The 24,032-nt window shown below is 47.4% G+C and overlaps 2 protein-coding genes across 2 annotated transcripts in view; both read right to left on the minus strand.

Annotated features, from left to right (window-relative positions):
* LOC141730043 (uncharacterized) overlaps positions 1-24,032 on the minus strand; it is a 511,185-nt gene that overhangs the window by 468,793 nt on the left and 18,360 nt on the right. The window lies entirely within an intron of this gene.
* On the minus strand, positions 21,993-22,925 carry LOC141730205 (olfactory receptor 14C36-like). The gene has a single exon (XM_074547634.1). The coding sequence runs from the start codon at positions 22,923-22,925 to the stop codon at positions 21,993-21,995; it is 933 nt and encodes a 310-aa protein (XP_074403735.1).

Genomic DNA, 24,032 nt, shown 5'->3' on the forward strand with positions numbered 1-24,032 from the left:
TGTTTTCTAGTGCCCTTCTTTCACTAGTAACTACGAAAATGGGAAGGGATTACTAGCTCTCTTTCAATGGTAGTTCACCCTTTGCAGTTGTACGTCTCTTTTGATTAGTATTATTGTATTATGGCTTACCTTCGAGGAAAATCTGTACTTCACTCTTTGCTGCTTTCTTTGCTTCTCTATCTGCTAGCTCATTTCTTTCTTCTAATTTTAAGTTCACTCTCTGGTGTGCTTTAATATGCTTTTTCAGGTAGCTGAACTGCTTCCAGCAGCCGGATTGTCTCTTCTTTCTCTGTGAGGTCAGCAGTCTCCTCTCCTTCCAGATGGCTCCATGTGCATGCACAACTCTGAATGCCTTTTGCTGTTTCTAAGGCATGGGTCTATGCATTTATCTCAGCATCCTGTGCTGAGGTACTTGTTGGTAAGGGTCTAGACTCTATTACTTCTCTGCAGGTAGTCACTGTGAATTTTGCAATGTTGCTTTCTTGTCAGTGAACTAGGTCTCTGCATAGTCCGGAGGAGTGTCCTTTAAGTCTGGGCGGCTGAAGTAGGTAGCTTTAATGGTCTCCAGGCAATCGTGGTGTACTGTTTCTCTTTGATTCTACTGAGAAAAGAAGTTGGGTTGACAATATTAGTCACTACTATCTCTACATCATCTTGCTCTACCATGATGGCTTGGTATTTCAGAAACTTCTCTGGTGAAAAGTCAGTGGCTACTCTTTACTTCCAGTACTGCAGACACTGTGTGGGACACTAGCACAGTCATTTTTGTCTCAGGGTAAACTTGTGTGCCTCTTGAATGTTCAGCACAACTGCTGCTACAGCTCTGAGGCAACCTGGCCATCTTTAAGCTGTTGCATCTAGTTGCTTAGAGAAGTAAGCAACTGCCCTCTGGTATGGACTCAAGTCTCGAGCCAATATTCTCAGAGCAATTCCTTGCATGGAAAAATAGAAAGAATGCTTTACTTATATCTGGAAGTTTCAAAGTTGGAGCCGACATGAGGGGACTCTCTAGCTGGCGAAGGGCCCGTGTGGTGTCTCTTGTCCACTGGAGATCTCAGTTTTCATTGGCAATAAGAGCATAGAGGGGTCTGGAGATTGCTTTCTGTTTCACTACCTGTGCCTTTTTCTTTGAGACTCTGTGTCTTTGGAGTTTTAGGAAATTCAAAAGGCTTACTGTCTAGGCTTCTCTCGCTTCTCTCGTCTGAGTGGCTACTAAAAGATCATCTATGTACTGCAACAGCTTCTTTTCTTCTTGTAGAGCTTCCTGGGACTCTGGGTCTTTGCAAGCTGTTCTCCACTCGGAGTGGAGAATTTTGAAGCCTCCAGGCACATGGACTATGTGAGCTTGTGTTTGAATGCAAAAATGTTTTGGCTGGCTTCGTGGATAGGGAGGCAAAAGAAGGCATCTCTTAGGCCTAAAACAGTGAACCAGGTTAGCTCAGGTGTTAAACAAGGTTAGTAAGGTCTATGGATTTGCTACCAAGGGTACAAATTCTGTGTTATCTTATTGACAGCTCTTGATCTAGTACTATCAGTTATTGGACTGATTCTTTCTTTACTTTCTTTTTGAGGGTACTACTCAGTTCTCACTGGTTGTGTTCTTTCATTAAGTTTGATGGGGGAGCATCTCATGGGGGAGCATCTTTCGCTCTCCCTGGTGCAGCAGAGGTTCATACTCTTGAAAACACTTATTTACTTATTCTAATATCTCTTTACTAATGTCTTTCTTAATTTCAGTGTCTGTTAATATTAAGTTTAACATCTTTATATTATTTGCCTCCAGAGTAACCTTTCTCACTTGAGAATGTTTAGCAAATTGAGCGAATTGTACAAAAGCTTTTAGGTACACATAGTACACATGTTACTTTAAAGGTTTGCAAAAGTATGCTTTCTCAGACTGGCTAGTTGTTCATTTTCTACACTACAACATAAACATTCTCTACAGGTACTAAAGCTTTATTTAAAACTGAACACATGACTCTTGTGCTGACAAAAATTCTTCTCTTTTGGGAAGGTTACTTTTACTTCTTTTACTTTGGGAGGAAGCCTTTACAAATCATATGTACTCATTTTGCGAACTGTGATTGCTTCGCATTTCAGCGTGATAATCTTTGCCTGATTTCATATGTTGCTATCTTATGCTGCATGCTGAACAACATGTTTGATTTGCTTTCTCTTTGCTTTGTTTTCCTTTTCAGGGGCCAAGACTAGAGAGCAGTCCGATCTCACAGTCTCTTTGTCATTCTGGGTGATTTCTTAAAACAAAAGACATTTCAGCATACAAAAACTATCTTATTTATCTTCTTATTATAAAACAGTACTAACAGCAATGAAGCACTATAAATCTTTTTATTTTCTGAGCTGCTCTTACTGGCAACTTCTTCTCAATGAGCCCCTCTCAAAAGGGGCTAATTTAGGAACTTGTTTGCTCTGGTCAGTTCTCATTATTTATTTCTCTTTGCTCTATCTCGCTTCTATTCAAACTTTTTTACAGACTTTCACAGTAGTTTCTCAGTTTTCTTCTTATACACACAGCTTCAGGTGGCAGGTATCAGATGTGATTCTCACACACAAGCTCTAAGACCTTAGGTTCTGAATCCGCTTGACTAGAAACTTCTAATTTACGCTCGGGGCGTGTACTCTGACACTTATTGGAACAGCAAAACAGCAATACTAGTGTTTCTCATAAACACCGCACTGCAATAATACTTGCACATCTAGCTTTTGCCCACAGGCCATTCCCGTGTTCCCTGGGGAGACAGGGCAGCCAGAGCTGTCCCTGTGCCCAGGGCACAGCCACTGTCACCTCACACAGCCTGCTAGCCTCTTGATGTACTAAAGGCTCTCCGAAATTGCTCACAAAGGCAGGCTATTCTGTTTGTTACAGAGAACTTTAAATTTCTACAGCAGATTGTTTCCAGTAAAGACTTACTGCAGTACTAACTGAAGTCTTATAAATCTCATAAGTTTCATTAACTAATTCATCTCATTCACTTCTTCTATATAAATTCTGTTTTACAAAATATCAGTCTTTTCTAGTTCTCTTCTTGTATTGGAATATGTATCCCAATATAACCAGTTAGATGGTGCCCAGGCCAGTTCTGACTTTCGCTGCTGGGCCACAGGCAGCTCTGCGGTGTTATACCTCAAAGATACCTTGGCTGGCGGCAGAGTGCAGCGGGGCACAAGACAGGACTCCGTTCTCCTCAGGGGAGAGCTTCTGGCGATGGTGAAGAAAAGAAGGGAGCGGATTCTGCTAGAAGGTAGCCAGATGTTTATTCCATGAGCACAGATATGTCTGCACTGGGCTACTGCTGATAACAGAATGGTCTCATTCACATTTTAAGCTCAGGACAGGGGAAGGGGAGGGGACAGGTGAGTCACCAACCAGGTGAAGGGGCAGGGTCTCAAGGTACTAGGGACACCTATCACACGACGCCTTGCTGGTATGTTAGCCTGATTGACAGGGCACACTCAGCGAGGGGCGAGGGGGAAGGGAGAAGGTAAAACAGGATATTGCAACACACCACAACATCTCCCCCTAGTTTTGTTTAAAAAGAAGAGGACTGTGTTTATGATGCAGAATGATTCTACTGAGGCTTCTAGGTCATCCACTGGAGCACTGAGGGCTTCCAAATGGTAGACCTCAGGAGGGGGAGATGAGCTTGAGATTAACTTGAGAACCATGCGTCTGATTACTCCAAAAACAATGCTAAAAACTACAATAACTACAACTAAAATAAACAGCACTAAAATTACAGTTTTCAGAATAGATCCCAACCAGCCCGAGAGTCCCCAGCCATTGAAAAGTCCATTCAGCTCGTTGTCAGTTTCTCTGTTGATGTCTGAGAACCTTTATCGAGGTAGTCCATATGTGGTTTGGGCTGCGGTACTATGTAGGAGATTGCAGGTGGGATGATCACGAGTAGGACGAGAAGCAGGCTCGGTCTCATGACGTCTCGAGGCTACACACGAACAGTGGGATCTAAACTGGTACAAAAACTTGAGACAAACATATATTACAAACTATTCCAGATAGGAGGCTTAAATGGAATTTCCTCCAGAGAACATGCACGGCGTTTTCTTCTCCAGGCAGCATGAGCAACCTGGGGTGCTTCTGCAGATTTCTCTGAGACTTTGGGAACATAGGGCTTTACCCATTTGGAAGGAACCCACCTTAAACCAGAGGGGGTGGATACACAGGCGTATCCACGTCCCCAAGTAACCAATTTGTAAGGTCCCACCATTTTCCAAGTCTCAGGGTCCTTTACTAAAACTGGAGGTTTTTCTTTCATCAACCTGTGACTGTTCCCCCCAAAGTGGCGTAGGATGGGTGGGTTCAGGCTGTCAAAAGAACAATTCAGAAAATTGATTGTGAATAGCGCCCTGGTTAACCGGATGTGGGGAGGTTCTACCTTCAGAACCTGTTGTTGCTGGTCCAGGACCCTTTTAATATCACGGTGAGTTCTTTCTACAATAGCTTGACCTGTAGGGGAGTAGGGGATGCCAGTTTTATGCTCTACTCCCCATTGCTGCAGGAAGCTCCCGAATTCCTTGGATTTATAAGCAGGCCCATTATCAGTTTTCAACTCCTTGGGGATGCCCATGAAAGAAAAAGCCTGTAAGAGGTGCTTAATAGCATCAATAGATGATTCTCCTGTGTGGGCAGAAGCATAGACCGCTCCAGAAAAGGTATCTACACTAACATGAACATATTTCTGCCGTCCAAAAGCCTGTATGTGTGTTACATCTGTTTGCCACAGTTCACAACTGTTCAGTCCCCTTGGGTTTGCTCCCGTACTCACTGTAGGGAGTGCATGTTGTTGGCAATTTGGGCACGTGGCCACAATCGCTTTGGCCTGTTCTCGAGTGATGTTAAACTGGCGAACCAGGCCAGGTGCATTTTGGTGGAAAAGCTGGTGGCTGATTTTTGCCTGTTCAAAAACATTTGGGAGAGTGGCCATCACTGCAGGTGCAGCAAGAGCATCTGCCCTTCTGTTGCCTTCAGCGATAAACCCTGGCAAGTCAGTGTGTGACCTGACATGCATCACATAAAAGGGTTGCTCTCGGTGAGTGACTAACTTTACCAGTTTGGAAAGCAATTCAAAAAGTGCAATGTTAGATACATCTTGCAGTATTGCTTGATCTGCTCTGGATACTACTCCTGCCACGTATGCAGAGTCTGTAATCAGATTAAATGGTTCTGAGAACCTTTCAAAAGCCCTAACAACCGCAGCCAATTCAGCAACCTGAGGTGAACCTTCCACCTCAGCAATGTCCGTCTCCCACTGCTGGGTTTGAGGATCTTTCCAAGTCATAACTGACTTGTGGGACCTCCCGGACGCATCTGTAAAGACAGTTAGAGCCCTTTTTAAAGGTCTCCTACTTAGAGCAGTTCTTAATTTTAAAGTAAATTGAACATCTTGTTCAAACAATTTGCAAGCGGGCCGTGCTACCGAAAATTGTCCTGAGTAGGAATCCAGAGCAAACTGCAACACTTCATTTTCTTGAAACAATTGTTCCAGTATTTTCATAGTATTTTGACCTGATTTTAACTGAACTGGAATGTGAATGCACTTAAAATCACATCCTGCTAACTCCCTGATCCGGGTCCTTGCTTTCCGGATCAGTTCTGCTACCAGCTCCTGAGGCTTTGTCAGCCTCTTGGACCTTTTGTGACTGAGGAAAACCCATTCTATGATCAAGAGAGAGTCCCTCTGGTCCCGGTCCTTTTTTGGTGTGTCCTTTGCCTTAGGTGTTTGTTTTTCCTCCCACTGGAAAATAATTCCATGGAGGTGTGGCAACTTACCTAGGATGATAAATTTGAATGGCAGATCAGGCCGGCATCGGTGGGCCTGTCTTGTGGACATTGCAATCTGAACCTTTTCTAGAGCTTTCCGTGCCTCTGGGGTAATAGACCTAGGAGCACCTGGGTCCTCTCCCCCTTTCAGTAAATTGAAAAGAGGGGCAAGGTCTTCATTAGTCAGACCAAGCCATGGTCTTACCCAATTCAAAGACCCACACAACTTGTGGACATCCGCAAGGGTCTTGATCTTTGGATTGATTTCTAGTTTTTGAGGAACAATGGTCCTATTTCCAATTTCTAAGCCCAAATACTTCCAAGGTGGCATCTTTTGAATTTTCTGTTCCTGGAGCTCGAACCCTGCAACAATCAATGCATCGATCGTTAGGTCAAGCGCATGTGTTAGTAAATCATCATTGGGGGCACACACAAGGATATCATCCATATAATGGTAGATGATGGCCTTCTCTGCGGCTGCACGAACTGGGGAAAGCAGGGAAGAGACATACCACTGGCAGATAGCTGGAGATACCTTTAGGCCCTGAGGAAGAACGGTCCAATGGTACCTTTTCATAGGAGCTTCTGAATTGATAGAAGGGACAGAGAATGCTAAACGCGGTGCATCATCAGGGTGCAATGAGATTTGGAAAAAAAAATCTTTAATATCAATAACAGCTAATTTCCAATCTTGGGGAAGCATTGTTGGGGATGGCATACCAGGTTGAGGAGAACCCATATCTTCAATTACATTATTAATTTGTCGGAGGTCACAGAGAAGTCGCCACCTCTTTTTGTCAGCTTTTTGGATGACAAACACTGGAGAGTTCCATGGGGACATGGTCTCCACAATGTGGCCCTTTCTTAGTTGCTCTTGTACTAGTTCCTCAAGCACCTTTATTTTTTGTTTACTGAGTGGCCACTGTTTCACATCAACTGGTTCATCTGTTTTCCACTTAAGTTTTTGGGTGGGGCGCTGTTGTTTAATGACTGCTGCACAAAAATGCTGTGGAGAGTCTGGAATATTAATTGTGACACCCCACTGGGCCATTAAATCTCTCCCTAACAAAGGTTCTGAATAATCTAACACAAATGGACGGATATTTGCCAATTGTCCGTTTGGACCCTCGAATTGAATAATGCTTTTGGATTGCCTTGCCAATTGCAGACCTCCTACACCTCGAAGGTGACCAGCAACATTTTGTAAAGGCCAGTGTGCTGGCCAGTCTTGTACTGGGATCACTGTGCAGTCTGCACCTGTGTCTACAAGCATCTCAATGCGTTTAGACTCCCCACCCCCACTGACATTGCACCACAATTTGGGTTTATCTGTCCCAATAACTTGGACCCGGGCGACTGTGGGCCCTTGTTTATCGGCATTTTCAGGTAAAGATGGCACAGGGATAGCTTGAGCAACAATTTGTCCCTTTGGAAGAAACAGGGGTGGGTGGAAACAGTGCAGGCTGAGAACAAATTGCTTGGGATCTGATGTTGTTATTCCCGGAGCAATTTCGATCTCCTGTGGTGTGTTTTTGTCCCCAGTGATGATGTACTTACAACGAATTTGGTTCCAAGTACCTTTCTGTTCAGGATTTACAGAGACAAAATGCCAGTCAGTGTCCTTCAGGTGGAGTGACTCTGTCAGCTGCAACCTGTAAGGCTCATTGACAGAAGATGCGGTTAATACAGAATTACTTAAATCATAACAAAGGTTATTTTTTTTCACTTTCAACAGTGGACTAGCAGACTTGGTCTTTGAAACACCTGCTTCACTTACACAAATGTTAATATTATCGCGCGCTTGATTTGTTTTGCTACCCTTATTCTCTTGGCCTGCTCCTTTTATGTCTGCACGCCTGGCAGGCTGGCGCTTTACTTTCAGTTTTTTTGTTGTTGACCCCCAGGGAGGGCTTGTAGTTCTCTTCCCCTGCTATTTTTAAATTCATCAAATTCCCTTTTCAGGGGGCACTGGTTACTCCAGTGTCCTAGCTTATTACAAAGCAGGCATGGTTTAGTGGGCTCAACCATTGCTGGTCTCCGCTGCTGCCCAGGGTACTGCTGTGCTGAAAGAGAAGGTGCAGGGCTGGCAACAGCAACACGCTGAGGTGGTCTTGGCAGCAGCCTTGGTCTGGTGTCTTCAGCAACACTCATCAGAGGCACTTTCCTGTTACAGACTAGAAGCATATCTTTTAATGTAGGGGAAGGTTCCATAGGAAGGCTCAGGATTGCTGCTCGACACTGTTCATTTGCATTTGTAAACACTATTTCTTCTAAAATTGCATCCCTTGCATTTTCCTTTTTAACTTGTATTTCAATGGCTCTAGTTAGCCTTTCTACAAATTTCACAAAAGGCTCTGATGGTAGTTGTTTGATTTTACTATAGGGCTCAAAAGGCCCCTCAGGTTGGAGGGAAAAGAATGCCTTTTCAGCTGCTTCCTTTACTTTCTCAAGTGTTTCTGCAGGAATTGCAGCAGCTTGGACTGAGGGAGAAGACCATTGACCCTCACCACAGAGGTGCTCAAGGGTAATAGGGTTACCATTGTTGTCTTTTGCTGTGTTTGGATCAGCCTGTAAGCCTGGGAGAGCATCTTTTAGCAGTTGTTTCAATGCTGATTCCCATAATTTGAATTCCGTGGATGTCATGAGACATGAAAACAGTTGTTTTAAATCATGTGGAACCACAATAGTCCTACTTAATTCAGAATTTAAAAGGCCACGGAAATATGGACTGTGTGGACCATATTCTTTATGAGATTTACAGATCTCTTTAATCAATTGTCATCCAAAAGAACTCCAATTAGCAGTTGGGGCTGCTCCAGCTTGAGCTGCAGGCTGAAACGTAACAGGGGCCAGTGACAACATGGCACCATGCATTGGGTCTGCTGTCCCCTGCTCTGTATCCCTTGAATCAGAAGCATTGGGATCACAGCTACAGGTTTGGGGACAGGCAGTGGGTGTGTCCCCACCGTGGGAACCCGGGGAGGGGGCGGGGACAGGGAGCCGGCAAGGGGCGGGGAAACCGTGGGAACAAGGGGCGGGGTCAAGGGGCTGGCAGGGGGCGGGGATACCGTGGGAACAGAGGGCGGGGTCACCTGGTGACATCACGTCAGCAGCCGCCCCCTGGCAGGAGTAGAGGGGCGGAGCTGAGGGTACTGCAGGAAAGGCGGGGGGAGGGGGGAAGGTGTCACGAGGAACAGGAGGAGAGGGGGATGGGGATGGAATTTTGGAATGCTTAAGAGGATTTTGGGAAGAAGAAGACCCGGTTTGGGAAGATGCCACGTGGCACCCACCATCTTGTGGACCCCCTAGGGACTGGGGGCCATTTTGGACATCACTGCTCTCCGAAAAGCTAACACGTGCTCGGGATTTTTTTTGGGGAAAGAGGTTTAGGGGTTTTAGAGGGAGAGGGAGGAACAGGGAGAGCAGAGGCACATGGCTTTACATTTGGCTTTTTCTCCATTTCCTTTTGTTTGAGCAATGCTGTTCGAATTTGTAAACTCCAGAACACAAATTTAGCTGAGGGTAATTTGCCAGATTGTCCTAAGGTTATCAATTCATTCCCAACTTTATCCCAGAATTGAATATTGTGGATTTCTTCAGGGGAAATGTTTGGGAACTGCAGAAAAAGCCATCTTATAAACTGTTTCAATTTTCCTTTAGAGAATTTCACATTACTCTTGACTAAAATGCTAACAATATGATAATACACTCCCCTTTGTACAATGCTAAGTTTGGAACCCATGTTAAAAAGCAAAGTACTTAATCCCGCCTGACCAAAAACAAAGCTAAAATCAGCTACCAATTTCTAAAAAAACCACAGATAGAAAGCGATAACGAGCAGACAAACGCTTCACAATGCAGCTGTATATACTGCTTTTAAAATTCCCGGGCAGCAGCGGCAGGGCACGCCCTGCCGAGCCGAGGCAGAAACAAAGCCTCCCCCGCGGTGGAAAGACAGCAGCCACTCCACGTGGCAGCCGAAACCGGGACGCCCCCCCCCCCCGCCGCCGCGTGTGCAGAGCACTCCCGACCCCGCAGGTCCCCCGGCCACGTGGAAAGAGAGCCCCCCCCTCCCCTGCAAAGAGAAAGAGAAAGAAATCTCCTAACACGTGTCTGAACACGCTGCTGAGCCGGGGCTGCTCCGGCGCGAATTTTAAAAGACAGTGAAACACACGCAGAAAATAAAGCTAGAACGCTATGAATTCTTGTCTGTGGGGCTGCGCAGCCAAAATGCAAAGGCAAAAAGGAACAGAACTCGCGGCAGAGTCTGTTTTTGAGCTTCTGCTCTACCGAAAGCAGAGATACTCACGTGAAATGGAAGCTGTAGTCTGGGTACAGGCAGGCAGGTCTCCACCGGAAAAGGACCTCTCTCTGGGTGCAAGAGAGGCTGCCCTTTTCTCCCTCTGGAAAATGTGCTCACCACAATGAAGCTGGGCTTTCCAGAAGGCACCGAACAGTCCACGAAACTTTTTCTGGGAATATTCCCAAAGTCTCTAGCTGGGAGTCTTGAAGCCAGGCTCCTTTCAGCTGGATGCACGGCTGGCAGAAGCTTCTCTGAGGAACTGCGAGTCCGTTTTCGGGCTGCAGAGTCGAGCCACCCACAAGGACGCCAATATATTGGAATATGTATCCCAATATAACCAGTTAGATGGTGCCTAGGCCAGTTCTGACCTTCGCTGCTGGGCCAGAGGCAGCGCTGCGGTGTTTTACCCCAGAGATACCTTGGCTGGCGGCAGAGTGCAGCGGGGCACAAGACAGGACTCCGTTCTCCTCAGGAGAGAGCTTCTGGCGATGGTAGAGAGAAAGGGAATAGATTCTGCTAGAAGGTAGCCAGATGTTTATTCCATGAGTACAGATACGTCTGCACTGGGCCACTGCTGGTAACAGAATGGAGGCCGCATGGTCTCATTCACATTTTAAGCTCAGGACAGGGGAAGGGGAGGGGACAGGTGAGTCACCAACCAGGTGAAGGGGCAGGGTCTCCAGGTACTAGGGTCACCTATCACACGACGCCTTGCTGGTATGTTAGCCTGATTGACAGGGCACACTCAGCGAGGGGCGAGGGGGAAGGGAGAAGGTAAAACAGGATATTGCAACACACCACAACACTAAAATACCAGGCCATCCTGGCTGAATCAGATGACGTAACTATTCAGGTAACTAACATTGTGAACCCAGCTTCATTTCTAGAAGGAAGAGCCCCAGCAGAACCCATCAAACACGACTGCCTGGAAACAATTGAAGCCGTCTACTCCAGTCGTACGGATCTCAAAGAGGAGCCGTTCGAAGATGCAGACAACAGGTTCTCAGATGGCAGCAGCTTTGTGAAGCAGGGAGTAAGACTGGCTGGCTATGCAATTACTACCACAGAAGAAGTAATTGAGTCAAACCCTTTGCCTGCGGGGACTTCAGCCCAAAAGGCAGAGCTGATAGCTTTGACTCGAGCTCTGGAATTGGCAGAGAACATGCAAATTAATATATGGACAGACTCTAAATATGCCTTTTCCGTTGTGCATGCCCATGGGGCCATCTGGAAAGAAAGAGGACTGTTGACTACACAAGGGAAAACAGTCAAGCATGCAGAGGAGGTTCTACGATTGCTAAAGGCGGTCCAACTCCCAGCACAAGTGGCCATAATGCATTGTAAGGGACACCTGAAAGGTAATACTATTCCAGAAATAGGGAACAGGAAGGCAGATACAGAAGCTAAATTGGCTGCCACAAGGGCTAGGGAAGTGAAAGTAATGGCCCTAATACCAGGAGAGCTGGATACCAACATCCAGCCAGATTACCAGGAATCAGATCATAGATGGATTCAAAGGAATAAGGGCAAAATACTAGAAAATGGTTGGGGTAGATTGGAAACGGGACAGCTAGTAATACCAGGAAACGTGATGTGGCAGTTTGTAAAAGCAGAACATGAAAAAGCCCACTGGGGCTTGGATCCGCTCTATCAGTACCTGCAAGCTAGGATAGCAGGGCCAAAATTATTTACCACCATAAAACATGTCACATCCCAGTGTGAGCGATGCCTGAAGAACAACCCGAATACAGGGACTAGGATACACCAGGGAGCAATAAATCGAGGTAAATTCCCAGGTGAAGTATGGCAAATTGATTTTTCTGAACTCCCAAGAAAAGGGGGGTTTCGGTACTTGTTGGTATTAACTGATACATTTTCTGGGTGGCCTGAAGCATTCCCTTGCAGGACAAATAAGGAAAGAGAAGTAACTAAAGTGTTATTGAATGAAATTATTCCACGATTTGGAGTACCGAAGAGCATTTCTTCGGATAGGGGTACACATTCCTGTGCAAAAGTAGTAAGAGCAATAAGCAAAGCATTACAAATCAAATGGCAATTACACACGCCTTACCGTCCACAGGCCAGTGGGCAAGTAGAAAAGATGAATCATCTTATCAAACAGCAGATTGCCAAAATATGCCAGAAGACTAATTTGCAGTGGTATCAAGCTTTGCCTATTGCTCTGCTGAGGCTAAGAGTCAAACCAAGGTCAAAAGAAAGGTTAAGCCCATTTGAAATTCTGTATGGTAGACCTTATGCTATGCAAGTTGTAAATGGGGACGCTATGGACCAAATTGGTAATCAGTACATTTACGATTATGTAATTACAGTGGGGAAGCAGTTTGATAAGAATGCTACTGTAACGATAGAGCACCAACCTAAACAACTTGATTGCAAATTGCATCCGTTTAATCCCGGTGATTGGGTGTATGTTAAGAATCTTTTAGGAAAACCCCTACAAGAGAAGTGGGAGGGACCCATCCAAGTGCTGCTGACTACCTTCACCGCGGTTCGGATCAAGGAGCGACCTGCGTGGATCCATTACTCACGGGTCAAGAAAGCTCCGGAGAACAAACAAGAGCAGACATCATGATCCTGACTCCACCTCAAACCCTTACAACTTTGATCATTGGACTCTCAATAAGTATAGCTCTTCCCCAAGACTATGCCCCAATAGACCCATGGTCTTATGCACACCAGTGTATCCACCCAGAGTTGGAAACGAAGGGACCCTATTTCGAGGTTTATGCTCTGCGTAACAATCAGCCATACCCGAGTAAAGTATGGGATCAGTCCTCCATGGTAGCATACAAGGGAGACCAAATCCAAATTGGGTGTCGAGAACTTGACCTGGTAGAAGGGAGAACAAGGCGGCTACTATTAACAATTAAACCCTTGATGCTAGCCCCTGAACATAACTTAATTACCTTTAGTCCAGTGAAGATGGGCCAGCCCACTGTCTGGACCCAGCAAAAGAGCCCAATCTCATGTCAGTGGAGTGACTTCCGAGAAGATCCACCCGGATCACAACCCCGAAACTCGGTAATCTATATGGAAGATTCGCTTGGGGAACTACATCCTTGAAACATAACCCTTGACCTCTACCCTCTTCTCTCTCCTGCGGGAAAGATCGTAGTATCTAGTGGTCCTGAGGAAGGGAGGGCACAGTGTGAGATGGCATTTAGATTAGATCAGTCGATGATGTTCACATGCGAAAGGGAATTGAAAACGCTGGAGCGGGGTATTAGCTTCCCTCAGCGGGCTGTCCAATATGAGGTGGCATTATCGGAAGACATGATCCCATTGTATCCAGATCTAGACTTACCCCAAGAAATCACTCCACCGGTGGAATGTAAAATAGTGCATAACCTGACCTTTATAGGGCCTCAGGTGATAAGAAAATCTAATGAACTAAAATTATTATTAGACCCCACTTATTCTCTGAAGAAGGTGCAGATGAACATCCATACCGATGTTACACATTTGCAGAAGGATTGCCGCCCATTTATACAGCAAAGCCTCAAGGGATGGAACGCATGGCTAGCGACAAGGTCTTATCACAGGAGGGCAAAAAGAGATCTTAGTGGGTGGGTCGGCACCGGATTTGGTATATTAAACACGATAGATCAAGAGGTATTAGTGAACAAATTAAGCACCGTCACGACGAACCTGGGAAAGCTTAAGATGCCCCTCAGTTCATCCATGCTTACATTAGCAGAAACACAATCGCTAGTAGTAAAATTACTAACCATGGTAGCGAACCATACTGCAGAGGATTTTGTGAAGCTTGTTAATTATACAGGGGAATTTAGCAAAGACATTGCGCTCGCCATCCAATGCCCTCAAACGCAACAATGGGTACAATCAGTAGCGGCAGGAATAATAAGAGAAGGAACGTCAGGTATATTACCTCAAGAAATAAGGGAAACGATATTAAAGGACAATCACACCACACAATTCGAGAAAGACCACCAAGCCTGGTGGCAATTAGTAAATTTCACTTATGAACCCCAACAAGAACATATTGAAGCCTATGTCCTCACCATCAGTGCGGCAGAGGAAAGAGCTATCTTTCCCATCCTCACTCTAGGGACAATACATCAGGGTGTCATTGTCAAGCCAATAGACCATAACGTCTGGGCTAGTTATGATTATACCAAAAAGAGGTGGCAATCGATTAGCACAGAAGCATGTATTCCTAGGGGACAGTTAGGCTATGTTTGCGAAAACGCCGTGGTAGAAGCAGAAGATTTATGCTTGGATGCTGAGAATAGTGTATGCACCTTTGAAATGCTTCCGCATAATAGAACACAGTCACAAGTCTACTATATAGGGAATGGGTGTGCTTGCGTGAGGACAGCTTGTGACAACGTCACTATAGATGGTTGCCAAGAAGAGACTAACAATACTAACTTTTGTGCATGCAATTTTACCAAGATAATAGGTTGTGATTTTCATTATACTGTCCCAATAACTACCCAACAGCTAATTAACGCAGATTTTAACTTATATCAAGAGATACCGAAATTACAAATAGGGATGGACATTGAAATTCTTAAAGCAATGCTCGCACATCCTAAAGTGAAGGAATTGATGCAAAAGGTGAATCAAACGACTAAACGAATGATATGGCAGGTGGAACATAATTCAGAGAAAATAAAGAATGTCCTGACCAAAGTAGAACAAGTAGGTCAGCATCATTGGTGGGATATCTTTACAGGATATTCCCCAACAGCTACACAGGTCTTCAACTACCTGGTGCACCCAATGCTAATAGTAATTGTAGCTCTGCTACTGTTAACTTTCACAAATATTTGCATGTGGTGGAGACTAAGGATTATAATGAAAAGAACTCAAATAATTTGGGCTATGGTACGAGCGTATCAGCGCCCTATAGGAATAGAATTAGACGAAAGAATTCGTATGTTATAAGAAAAGGGGGGAAATGAAGCCCCAAACTGCCCATCCGATCAGCATTTTACTACTGCACAAGAACATAATTTTGTTATCAAAATGCTTAGGCAGAGCCACAGACTGAAAATCAACCCTGAGCAGTCCTATCCCATTCCCATCCCATTAGCTACTCACGCGACCCCTAACACTAGAGCCATATCCCATATCACCGGCGGGTGGTCTCATGTTAGGTACAAGGGGATTCGCCCCCATCCACACTCAGGAATTGCTTATGATGCTGTATGGTAGGTTATTCATTAATCCGGAAGCAATCCTGGAATTATTGATAATGCTGTATGGTAGGTTATTCATTAATCCAGAAGCAATCCTGGTGGATCCTTCTGTTTGAAGTTTGGTAAGCAGGGCAAACAATAAATAGAGATAGGGATAAGGGAATTGTCAAGCTAAGCATGATCAGAGCTAATAATGTCAAACTGACCCTAAGAGCCGTGCCAGTGTCAAACTGACCCTAAGAGCCGTGCCAAGCCATGGGAACCAAGCCAAGTACACCGGGAATTGACCATATTAGGATAAGAGTTCAAAAGTTTAAAGAGGAAGACTCATCAGAAGACCCTCGCCCATGAGGAAGGCAACGAAGGACCACCATGAATAATCCTCAAAATAGATGTCTCCGCCCACTCTCCGCCCACACCACGCCTCTTATGAATATGATGTAACCCTGCACCCAAGACTGTATAAAAGCTTGCTTCTGTTATGAGATAGCTAGAAATCCCTTTGTGATTTCTCCGACGCGTCGTAATAAAATACCTCCTGTCTATATTGACTTACTTGAGTCTCTTAGGCAGTTATTCTCGCCTTTTGGGGCAAAATTCGGCATCATATGTGGGGGAGGAAGGGGCAGGTCCAGCCTTGCCCTACCCTGTGAGCCCAGCCCTGCCCTGCCCTGTAACCCCAATCCCCCCAGAGCCTCTATTCCAGCCCAGCAGTGTCTGCCAGTCCCTGGCAGAGCACAGGCAATGCTCCACAGCCACCTCTGCAGCCACAGCCCAGCTCCTGAGGGACCAAATGAGCCCAAGCCCCACCTGTGGGAAGGGCCCAGGAAGACCGAGGGTTATTTAAGGCTGATCCCAAGGCAAGCACACATCCTGACCCTACCTCCTCTTGGAATTTCTTTTTGAATGCCGCTGGAATCTCAGAGTTGGTAGCTGTGTGTGTGCTCCTTGGTATCTTTTTTGTCTTTCTCTCTTTCTGTGTCTATTTCTGTTTTTGTCCTCTTGCAAATTTTATTAACTTAAAATTGAACAGGCATAGAGTTTCTGAAGTTGAATGGGTCCAGTTAAAGCTTTGCTAAGTGTTTTTTGTTGATTAAATGTCACATTAAACTTTTTTCAAAGTTCCTCTGATTTTCTAAAATTACCAGTAAAGATTGGTTTGCTCTTTTGAGCTCCTGAGAATCTCTTTTTGGTATTTCTCCAGTGCATCCAACTCAGAGTACAAGCAAGCAATTTTAATTCCTTTTAAATGTCTCCTTGAGAGAATTCTTTGGGGGTTGGGAGTCAGGGCTTGTGTGTCCTGCTTGGCACAGCCCAGGCAGGGCTTTCCCAACCACATTCCACACTCCATTTCCCAGCTGGAGCCGCTGGTGCCTCTGAGTTGTGCTGCCCCAGCCCCAGGGACGCTCTCCTTGTCTGCCCATTTCCCCACGGTCTCTGGGCAGAGATGGCCTCAGTGGGGGCTGCTGACATCCTCAGCACCTTGGAGGCTGCTGCTGAATTTTCCTGCTCCAGAGGCTTGTTCAGCCTTCAGCTCTTCAGTGCAGGAATTCAGTGTCCCAGGGCTCATTAACATTCAGAACACCTTAACAAGCCAAGCCTCAGGGAATAATTTGATTTAATTTTCCAAACCACTTGTTCAGCCTTCAGTGCCTCAGTGTAGGAATTCAGTGGCCCAGGGCTCATTAACATTTAGAACACCTTAACAAGCCAAGCCTTGGGGAAAATTCGAATTAAGTGTTCAAATCTTTTTGCAGTTAATTTGACAGATTTTAGTAGTGTGTTCAAAGTGAATGCATTATATTTAAAAATACAATGAGAAAACTTTTTTATGTCCTGTCTAGGATTTTTTCCTGTTCATAAGTCGATATGTGCAATCTCCAATTGACACTGAATCCAAGTACCTCCTCAGCCAGTTTGAATAGGTATGAAAATCAAGACCCTCCATGGCTGACAATCAATCAGACTCTGTCCCTACCCTCACCCCACCATTTTTCCCATCCAAGCCCTGGCACTCAGAGCAGCCTTGTGCAAATCTGAGCTCCCTCCAGCCCACACTGGACCTAGCCAACCGACCACAGTTGAACAGGATATAACTTAATAAAAATTACACCATTAAAATAACAATCACACAACTACAAACTCTTCCCTGAGCTATGTGCAATGTCCCAGCATGTCTGATGAGTCCCCTGTTCCCAACTGGTTTGCATACTAAAATTAATTTTTGACTAATGTGGTTCTGTGATAGATATAAACACAATTAAGTTCTTTTATCAGGATTCTTGTTTTGGACTGAGGACATAAAAGCTCAAACAATTCCTGATTTGCAAATCTATCAGTAGTGGATGGAGAAGGGAGGTCAGGCTGCTCTTGGTGTTGAGGAAATGCTGAAAGCAGGCCTGACTCATTTCATCTGCTCATGCCCTGGCTGATCTCCCCTCTTTCCCCTTCCACCCATTGGCTTTTGTCTCCCCCCAGCCCCCTGTGAAGAGCCTGGCTCTGTGTTCTCCATCCCCTCCTGGCTGGCACTGCCAGGCTGGCATGAGGAGCCCCTCAGCCTTCCCTGCTCCGGGCTGGACCAGCCCAGCTCCCTCAGCCTCTGCCCACAGCCCAAGGGCTCCAGCCCCACCTTGGAGGCCTTTCCCAGACCCTGCTCCAGCTGCCAGACATCTTTCCTGCCCTGGGCAACCCAACCCAGGCCACAGTGACCTGGATAATCCCAGTCCTTGCTGTCCTGGTCACACAGCCCTGGCCCCTTGTCCCCTGTCAGGCTCTGGGGTGGATCCTGTGGAACATCCTTTGGTGGAGGCTGTGGCTCCAGGTAGGCTGGGGGGATCCTGGGGGACAGAGACCCTGCTGAGCATGGACAGCATTGGAGTTGTTGGGAGAAACTGTGAGGGGGACCTGGGGCAGAGTGACCAACCCAGTGACCTGACACAGCCCCTCTGGGATGTCACAGCCTGCTCTGTGATGTCACAGCCCATTCTCCAGTGTCACACAGCTGGTCTATGATGTCACAGCCAACTCCGTGATGTCATAGTCTGCACTGTGATGTCAGACCTCTGCCCTGTGATGTCACAGCTGGCTATGTTATGTCACAGAGGCAGTGTATGATGTCATAGCTCTCAATGACCTCACATAACCCACTCTGTGATGTCACAATCCACTCTGTGACCACGTGTTACCAGATGATAATTTGTCTCCACCAGGTGAGGTGACACCTGGAGCTTTCCACAACCCCAGGCCTGTGGAAACCATACAGTGCTTGTGGATGGTGCTGCACCCAGCTGGTGCCCATTGTGGGAGAAGGGGAACTGGAAGTTCAGCAACCTCAGTGTCCTGCCTGCTCAGCCAGGCCCACGGGAACATTGGGGTCCAAGACCACCAGGGACCACCCCAGGACATGGGTGAAGGGGAGGGGAAATATGTTAATGATATTCGGGAAACAATTGTCACATGTGTGTTTAGTCCAGGACAACCAATGAATATGTGTGCAAAATACAGAAAATAAAGAGAAACTCTCCTGTACTCAGCATGCATGCCTTTGGGAGGAGCTCTCCCCCGTGCATCCAGCTGAATAAAGAATGCTTCTTCTTAATGCTACACTGGGGTTTAGGAGTTTTCTGTTTTACTGAATTTTTGATAGAACTCCCACTGCCAAGGAAAGCTCTGTCTGCTGCTGTTCACAAACAGAGAAGGGCTGGTGGCAAATGTGGGGCTCAGAGGCTGCCTGGGGCACAGTGACCATGAAATAATCAAGTTTTCAATATTCTGTGAAAGAAGGAGGGACAGCATCAAAACTTCTACACTGGAATTAGGAAGGGCAAACTTTGGCCTGTTTAGGAGGCAGATCTGGGGAATACCAAATCAGGTACTGAATTTTTTAAGGGAAACAGCCCTTAAAAACAAATGGGGCCTAGGAAGGATGGACACATTTCAAGAAAGTAATGTTAAGCGGGAAGCATCAACATTGGATAGAACGTCAGGCAACTTAGGAAGTGTTTAAGGATGTTGTTAGGTCATGCAGAATGAAAAGCTGAGATGTGAAAGCTCAATTAGAACTTAACCTGGCCACTTCTGTGAAAAAGAATAGGAAATGTTTCTATAAATAAACTAATAGCAAAACATGGGACAAGGCGAACCTCTACTCTTTATTGGATGCAGTGGAGAATATAGTAACCAAAGATAAGGAAAAGGCTGAGCTACTTAACACCTTGTTTGTCTCAATTTTCAATATTAGGAGAGGATATCCTCAGGACAAGTGTTCTCCTGAGCTGGTAGATGGGCACAGGGAGCGGAACAGTCCCTGGAATCCAGGAGGAAGCAGTGGGTGACCAGCTGAGATACTCAAATGCTCACAAGTGTATGGGATTGGATGGGATCCATCCTAAGGCAATGAGGGAGCTGTTGATGAGCTCCCCAGGCTGCGCTCCATCATTTACCATCAGTGCTGGCACAGCAGGGAGCTCCCAGAGGACTGGAGATGCCAGTGTGAGCCCATCCCCAAGAAGGGCTGGAAGGAGGATCTGGAGACCTCCAGGCCTGTCAGCCTGACCTGGGTGCCCGGCAAGGTTATGGAACAGATCACCCTGAGTGCCATCACAGGGCACCCACAGGATGGCCAAGGGGTCAGAGCCAGCCAGCGTGGATTTAGGAGTGGCAGGTCCTGCCTGATCAACCTGGTCTCCTTTTATGACCTGGTGACCCGCCTGTGGATGCAGGAAAGGCTGTGGATGTTGTGTACCTGGACTTCAGCAAAGCCTTTGACACTGTCTCTGACACCATTCCCTGGAAAAGCTGCAGCCCACAGCTTGGGCAGTTTCCCTCCTCACTGGGAGATTTAACAGCTGGCTGGAGGCTGGGCCCAGAGAGTGGTGGGGATGGTGCTGCACCCAGCTGGTGTCCAGGCACTGGTGGTTTCCCCAGGGGTCTGTGCTGGGCCCAGTCCTGTTTAATATCTTCACTGATGATCTGGGTGAGGGGATCGAGTCCACCATTCACAAATTGCAGGTGGCACCAAGCTGGGTGTGAGTGGGGATCTGCTGGAGGGCAGGACAAGAAGACACAGCCTTAAGCGGCACCAGGGGAGGTTCAGGCTGGACAATAGGAAGAAGTTATTCACAGAAAGGGTGAGTGAGAATTGAAATGCGCTGGCCAGGGGGAGGTGTCAGAGTCACTGTCCCTCTCCAGTGTCACTTAGCACCATGGTCTGGGTGACAAGGCTGTATTAGGGCATTGGTTGGACTTGATGATCCTAAAGGTCTTATCCAGCCTATTTGATTCTGTCACTCTGTGATGATTGGGACACTCTGGGGCCATTGTGACACTGCAAGGCCTCATGGAACTAAGAGGACCATGGTGACACCGTGCAACCCCATAGAACCAGCACTGTTGTGCTCTGGGGCCAAATGGAGCCAGGCAGTGCATGGTGACACTCTGGGACCTTGTGGAACCACAGAGGCCATTGTGACACTGCAGGGCCTTGTGTAACCAAGGGGTTTCACCATTTTGACACTAGGAAACCAAGGAGACCATTGGGAGACTCCGGGGCCCAGTGGAATCAAGGGGCCATTCTGACACTGTGGGGCCTCATGAAACCGAGGGGACATTGTGACACTGCAGGATCCTGCACCACCAAGGGGCCACTGTGACACGAGGGGGCCTCAGGGGATCTGGAAGAACGTTGTGACACTGTGTGGCCTCATGGAAACAAGGAGTCCACTGTGACACTGAGGGGACTTGTGGAACTACAGAGACCATGTGGGTCTCTGTCTCCAGTGACAGTGTGGGACCTCATGTACCCATGGGGCCATTGTGACACTGGGGCCTCATGGAACCAAGGGGCCTCTGTGAAACTGCAGCACCAACAAGAACATGTGAAGCCCCATGGAACCAAGGAGTCCATTGTCACATTTTGGGGCCCCACAGAACCAAGGAGACCATTGTTGCTCTGCATGGTCTCATGGACACAAGGAGAACAGTGTGACAGTGCAGGGCCTTGTATAACCAAGAGGCCATTGTGACACTGAGGGGCCCCTGGAACCTAGGACATCTTTGCAGATGACACCAAGCTGGATGTGAGTGTTGATCTGTGGGAGCATAGAAAGGCTTTGCAGAGAGACCTGGACAGGCTGGATTGAGGGGCTGAATCCAGCAATTTCAGGTTTAAAAAATCCAAGTACCAGGCCCTGCAATTTGGCCCCAGTGCTATAGGCTGGGGATGGAGTGGCTGAACAGCAGCCAGGCAGAAAGGGACCTGCAGGGACAGATGGACAGCAGGCTGGACATGAGCCATCAGCGTGACCAGGTGGCCAAGAAGGCCAGTGGCTCCTGGCCTGGCTCAGGAATGGTGTGGCCAGCAGGACCAGGGCTGATGTGCCAGCACTGATCTGCCCCCAGCTCTGCACACAGACATTGCTGCTGCAGCTCCAGAGAAGGCAACAAAAGGGCATCTCTGCAGAAAACTTTGCTGGGACATCCTTTACTTCCTTTAAATACACAAAGAGTGCAGTCCCCCATTGACAAAGTCTGTGGCCACAGGGAAGGTGGAGAGAAACAAAATGAGAAACGGCACAAGCAATGATGCTTCTTTGTGGACAGAATGGAAAAACTAAAACAAAGGAAAAAAATCTCCAAAATGAAACCAACAAGAAGTATCAAATCTAGTTTTATTACAAGTGATTTGCAGAAATTGACCAGCAGTTTAATGTTCCTGAAAGTACCCAGTAATTAGTCTCCTCACAGCAGCCTTGAGCTCCTGGTTCCTCAGGCTGTAGATGAGGGGGTTCAGGGCTGGAGGAACCACTGAATACAGAACTGACACAGCCAGATCCAGGGATGGGGAGGAGAGGGAGGGAGGCTTCAAGTGAGCAAACATGACAGTGCTGATGAACAGGGAGACCACAGCCAGGTGAGGGAGGCAGGTGGAAAAGGCTTTGTGCCGTCCCTGCTCAGAGGGGATCCTCAGCACGACCCTGAAGATCTGCAAATAGGAGAAAACAATGAACATAAAACAACCAAATAGCAAGCAGGCACTAACTGCAATTAGCCCCAGTTCCCTGAGTGAGGAATTTGAGCAGGAGAGCTTGAGGATCTGGGGGATTTCACAGAAGAACTGGCCCAGGACACTGCCATGGCACAGGGGCAAGGAAAATGTATTGGCTGTGTGCAGCAGCGAATAGAGAAAGGAACTGGCCCAGGCAGCTGCTGCCATGTGGGCACAAGCTCTGCTGCCCAGGAGGGTCCCGTAGTGCAGGGGTTTGCAGATGGACACGTAGCGGTCGTAGCACATGACGGTCAGGAGTAAAAACTCTGTTCCAAGGAAGAAGTAAATCAGAAATAGCTGTGCAGCACATCCTGAGTAGGAGATGGTGCTGGTGTTCCAGAGGGAATTGTGCATGGCTTTGGGGAGAGTGGTGCAGATGGAGCCCAGGTCTGTGAGGGCCAGGTTGAGCAGGAAGAAGAACATGGGCGTGTGCAGGAGGTGGCCGCAGGCTACGGCGCTGATGATAAGGCCATTGCCCAGGAGGGCAGCCAGGGAGATGCCCAGCAAGAGGCAGAAGTGCAGGAGCTGTAGCTGCCGTGTGTCTGCCAATGCCAGCAGGAGGAAATGGCTGATGGAGCTGCTGTTGGACATTTGAGCTGTCTTGTCATGGGGACCTGTAGGAAAAGTAATCATGGAATACTTGGGTTTGGAGAGGACTTTAAATATCCCAGCACAGCCTGGGGGCACTTTCTCCCCACTACCTGCCCAGGGCTCTGCTGCCTGGAGCTGCCCCTGCCAGCAGCTGCTTCCCTGTGCCCAGGGCTGGACCCTGCCAGTGCTGCCAGAGCCCAGCCCAGCCCTGGGGGCTCAGCTCTGCCCTGCAGACCCCTCCCAGCTCAGGCACTGCCCAGGGGCAGCTCTGGCTCTGCAGGCTCTGATAGGATTGTCAGAGCAACCCTGAGGAGGCTGGAAAAGTGACACTGATGCTGCCTCAAAGGGGCCCTGTGCAGATTTCTGTCACCGCCTGCTTTATTCAGATCTGAGACAAAATGTTTTTATTATTCCATTCAGAACTGAGAGATGAAAATCTATAGGCTCCATCCAGGCAACCCAGAGCAGTATATTAAAAAAGCAGGATTTTCCCTTCTATGCAGCCTCTGCCTTGCTGTGCTCCCTGTAAAATGTACTTGGAAATGTGCTGCAGTTAAATGCCATGCTAAGAGCAGCCCTGAACAATGCAGCATCCTCCCCACACAAGGAGAACACTTCCAAGCCCTACCAGCTCTCTCCTCCCACCCAGATCTTGTCCCTCAGTGCTGGGAGCAGCTGCCAGGGCTGGCTGAGAGCTGTCCCTGGCAGGCAGCAGAGTCCCTGCCCAGCACAGCGCCCTGGGCTGCAGGACCCTGCTCTGCAGGACAGCCCTGGGCACCCCTGGCTGCTCTGCACAAGAGACAATCAGAGAATGTACTCACAGGGTCTGTAAGCATTGCGATGTTCCAGCTTGAGGAGATGGCTCCAGGAGCTGCAACTGCATTGTCCTGCAGCCAGAGGTTCCTGTGCCAAGGGCTGGCAGTGATTCTGCTCCAAGCACTTCTCAGCACCTTCCCAGCCCTGAAGGATTGAAGCTCTCTGTGCCTCTGTGCTGTGCCCGGGATGGCTGCAAGCAGTGCCCCAGCCCTGCTGGGCTGGCAGAAGAGCTGCTCATAAAGAGAAATGTGCTTTTGAAGCTTTTCTTGGTTACCAGGAGCTGCCTCTGTG

This window comes from Zonotrichia albicollis, chromosome 9 (genome assembly GCF_047830755.1).
Source record: "Zonotrichia albicollis isolate bZonAlb1 chromosome 9, bZonAlb1.hap1, whole genome shotgun sequence".
Lineage (NCBI taxonomy): Eukaryota > Metazoa > Chordata > Aves > Passeriformes > Passerellidae > Zonotrichia > Zonotrichia albicollis.

Bases quoted from the DNA above. Each gene is read 5' to 3' on its own strand.
- LOC141730205 (XM_074547634.1), bottom strand. From the start codon at position 22,925: ATGTCCAACAGCAGCTCCATCAGCCATTTCCTCCTGCTGGCATTGGCA.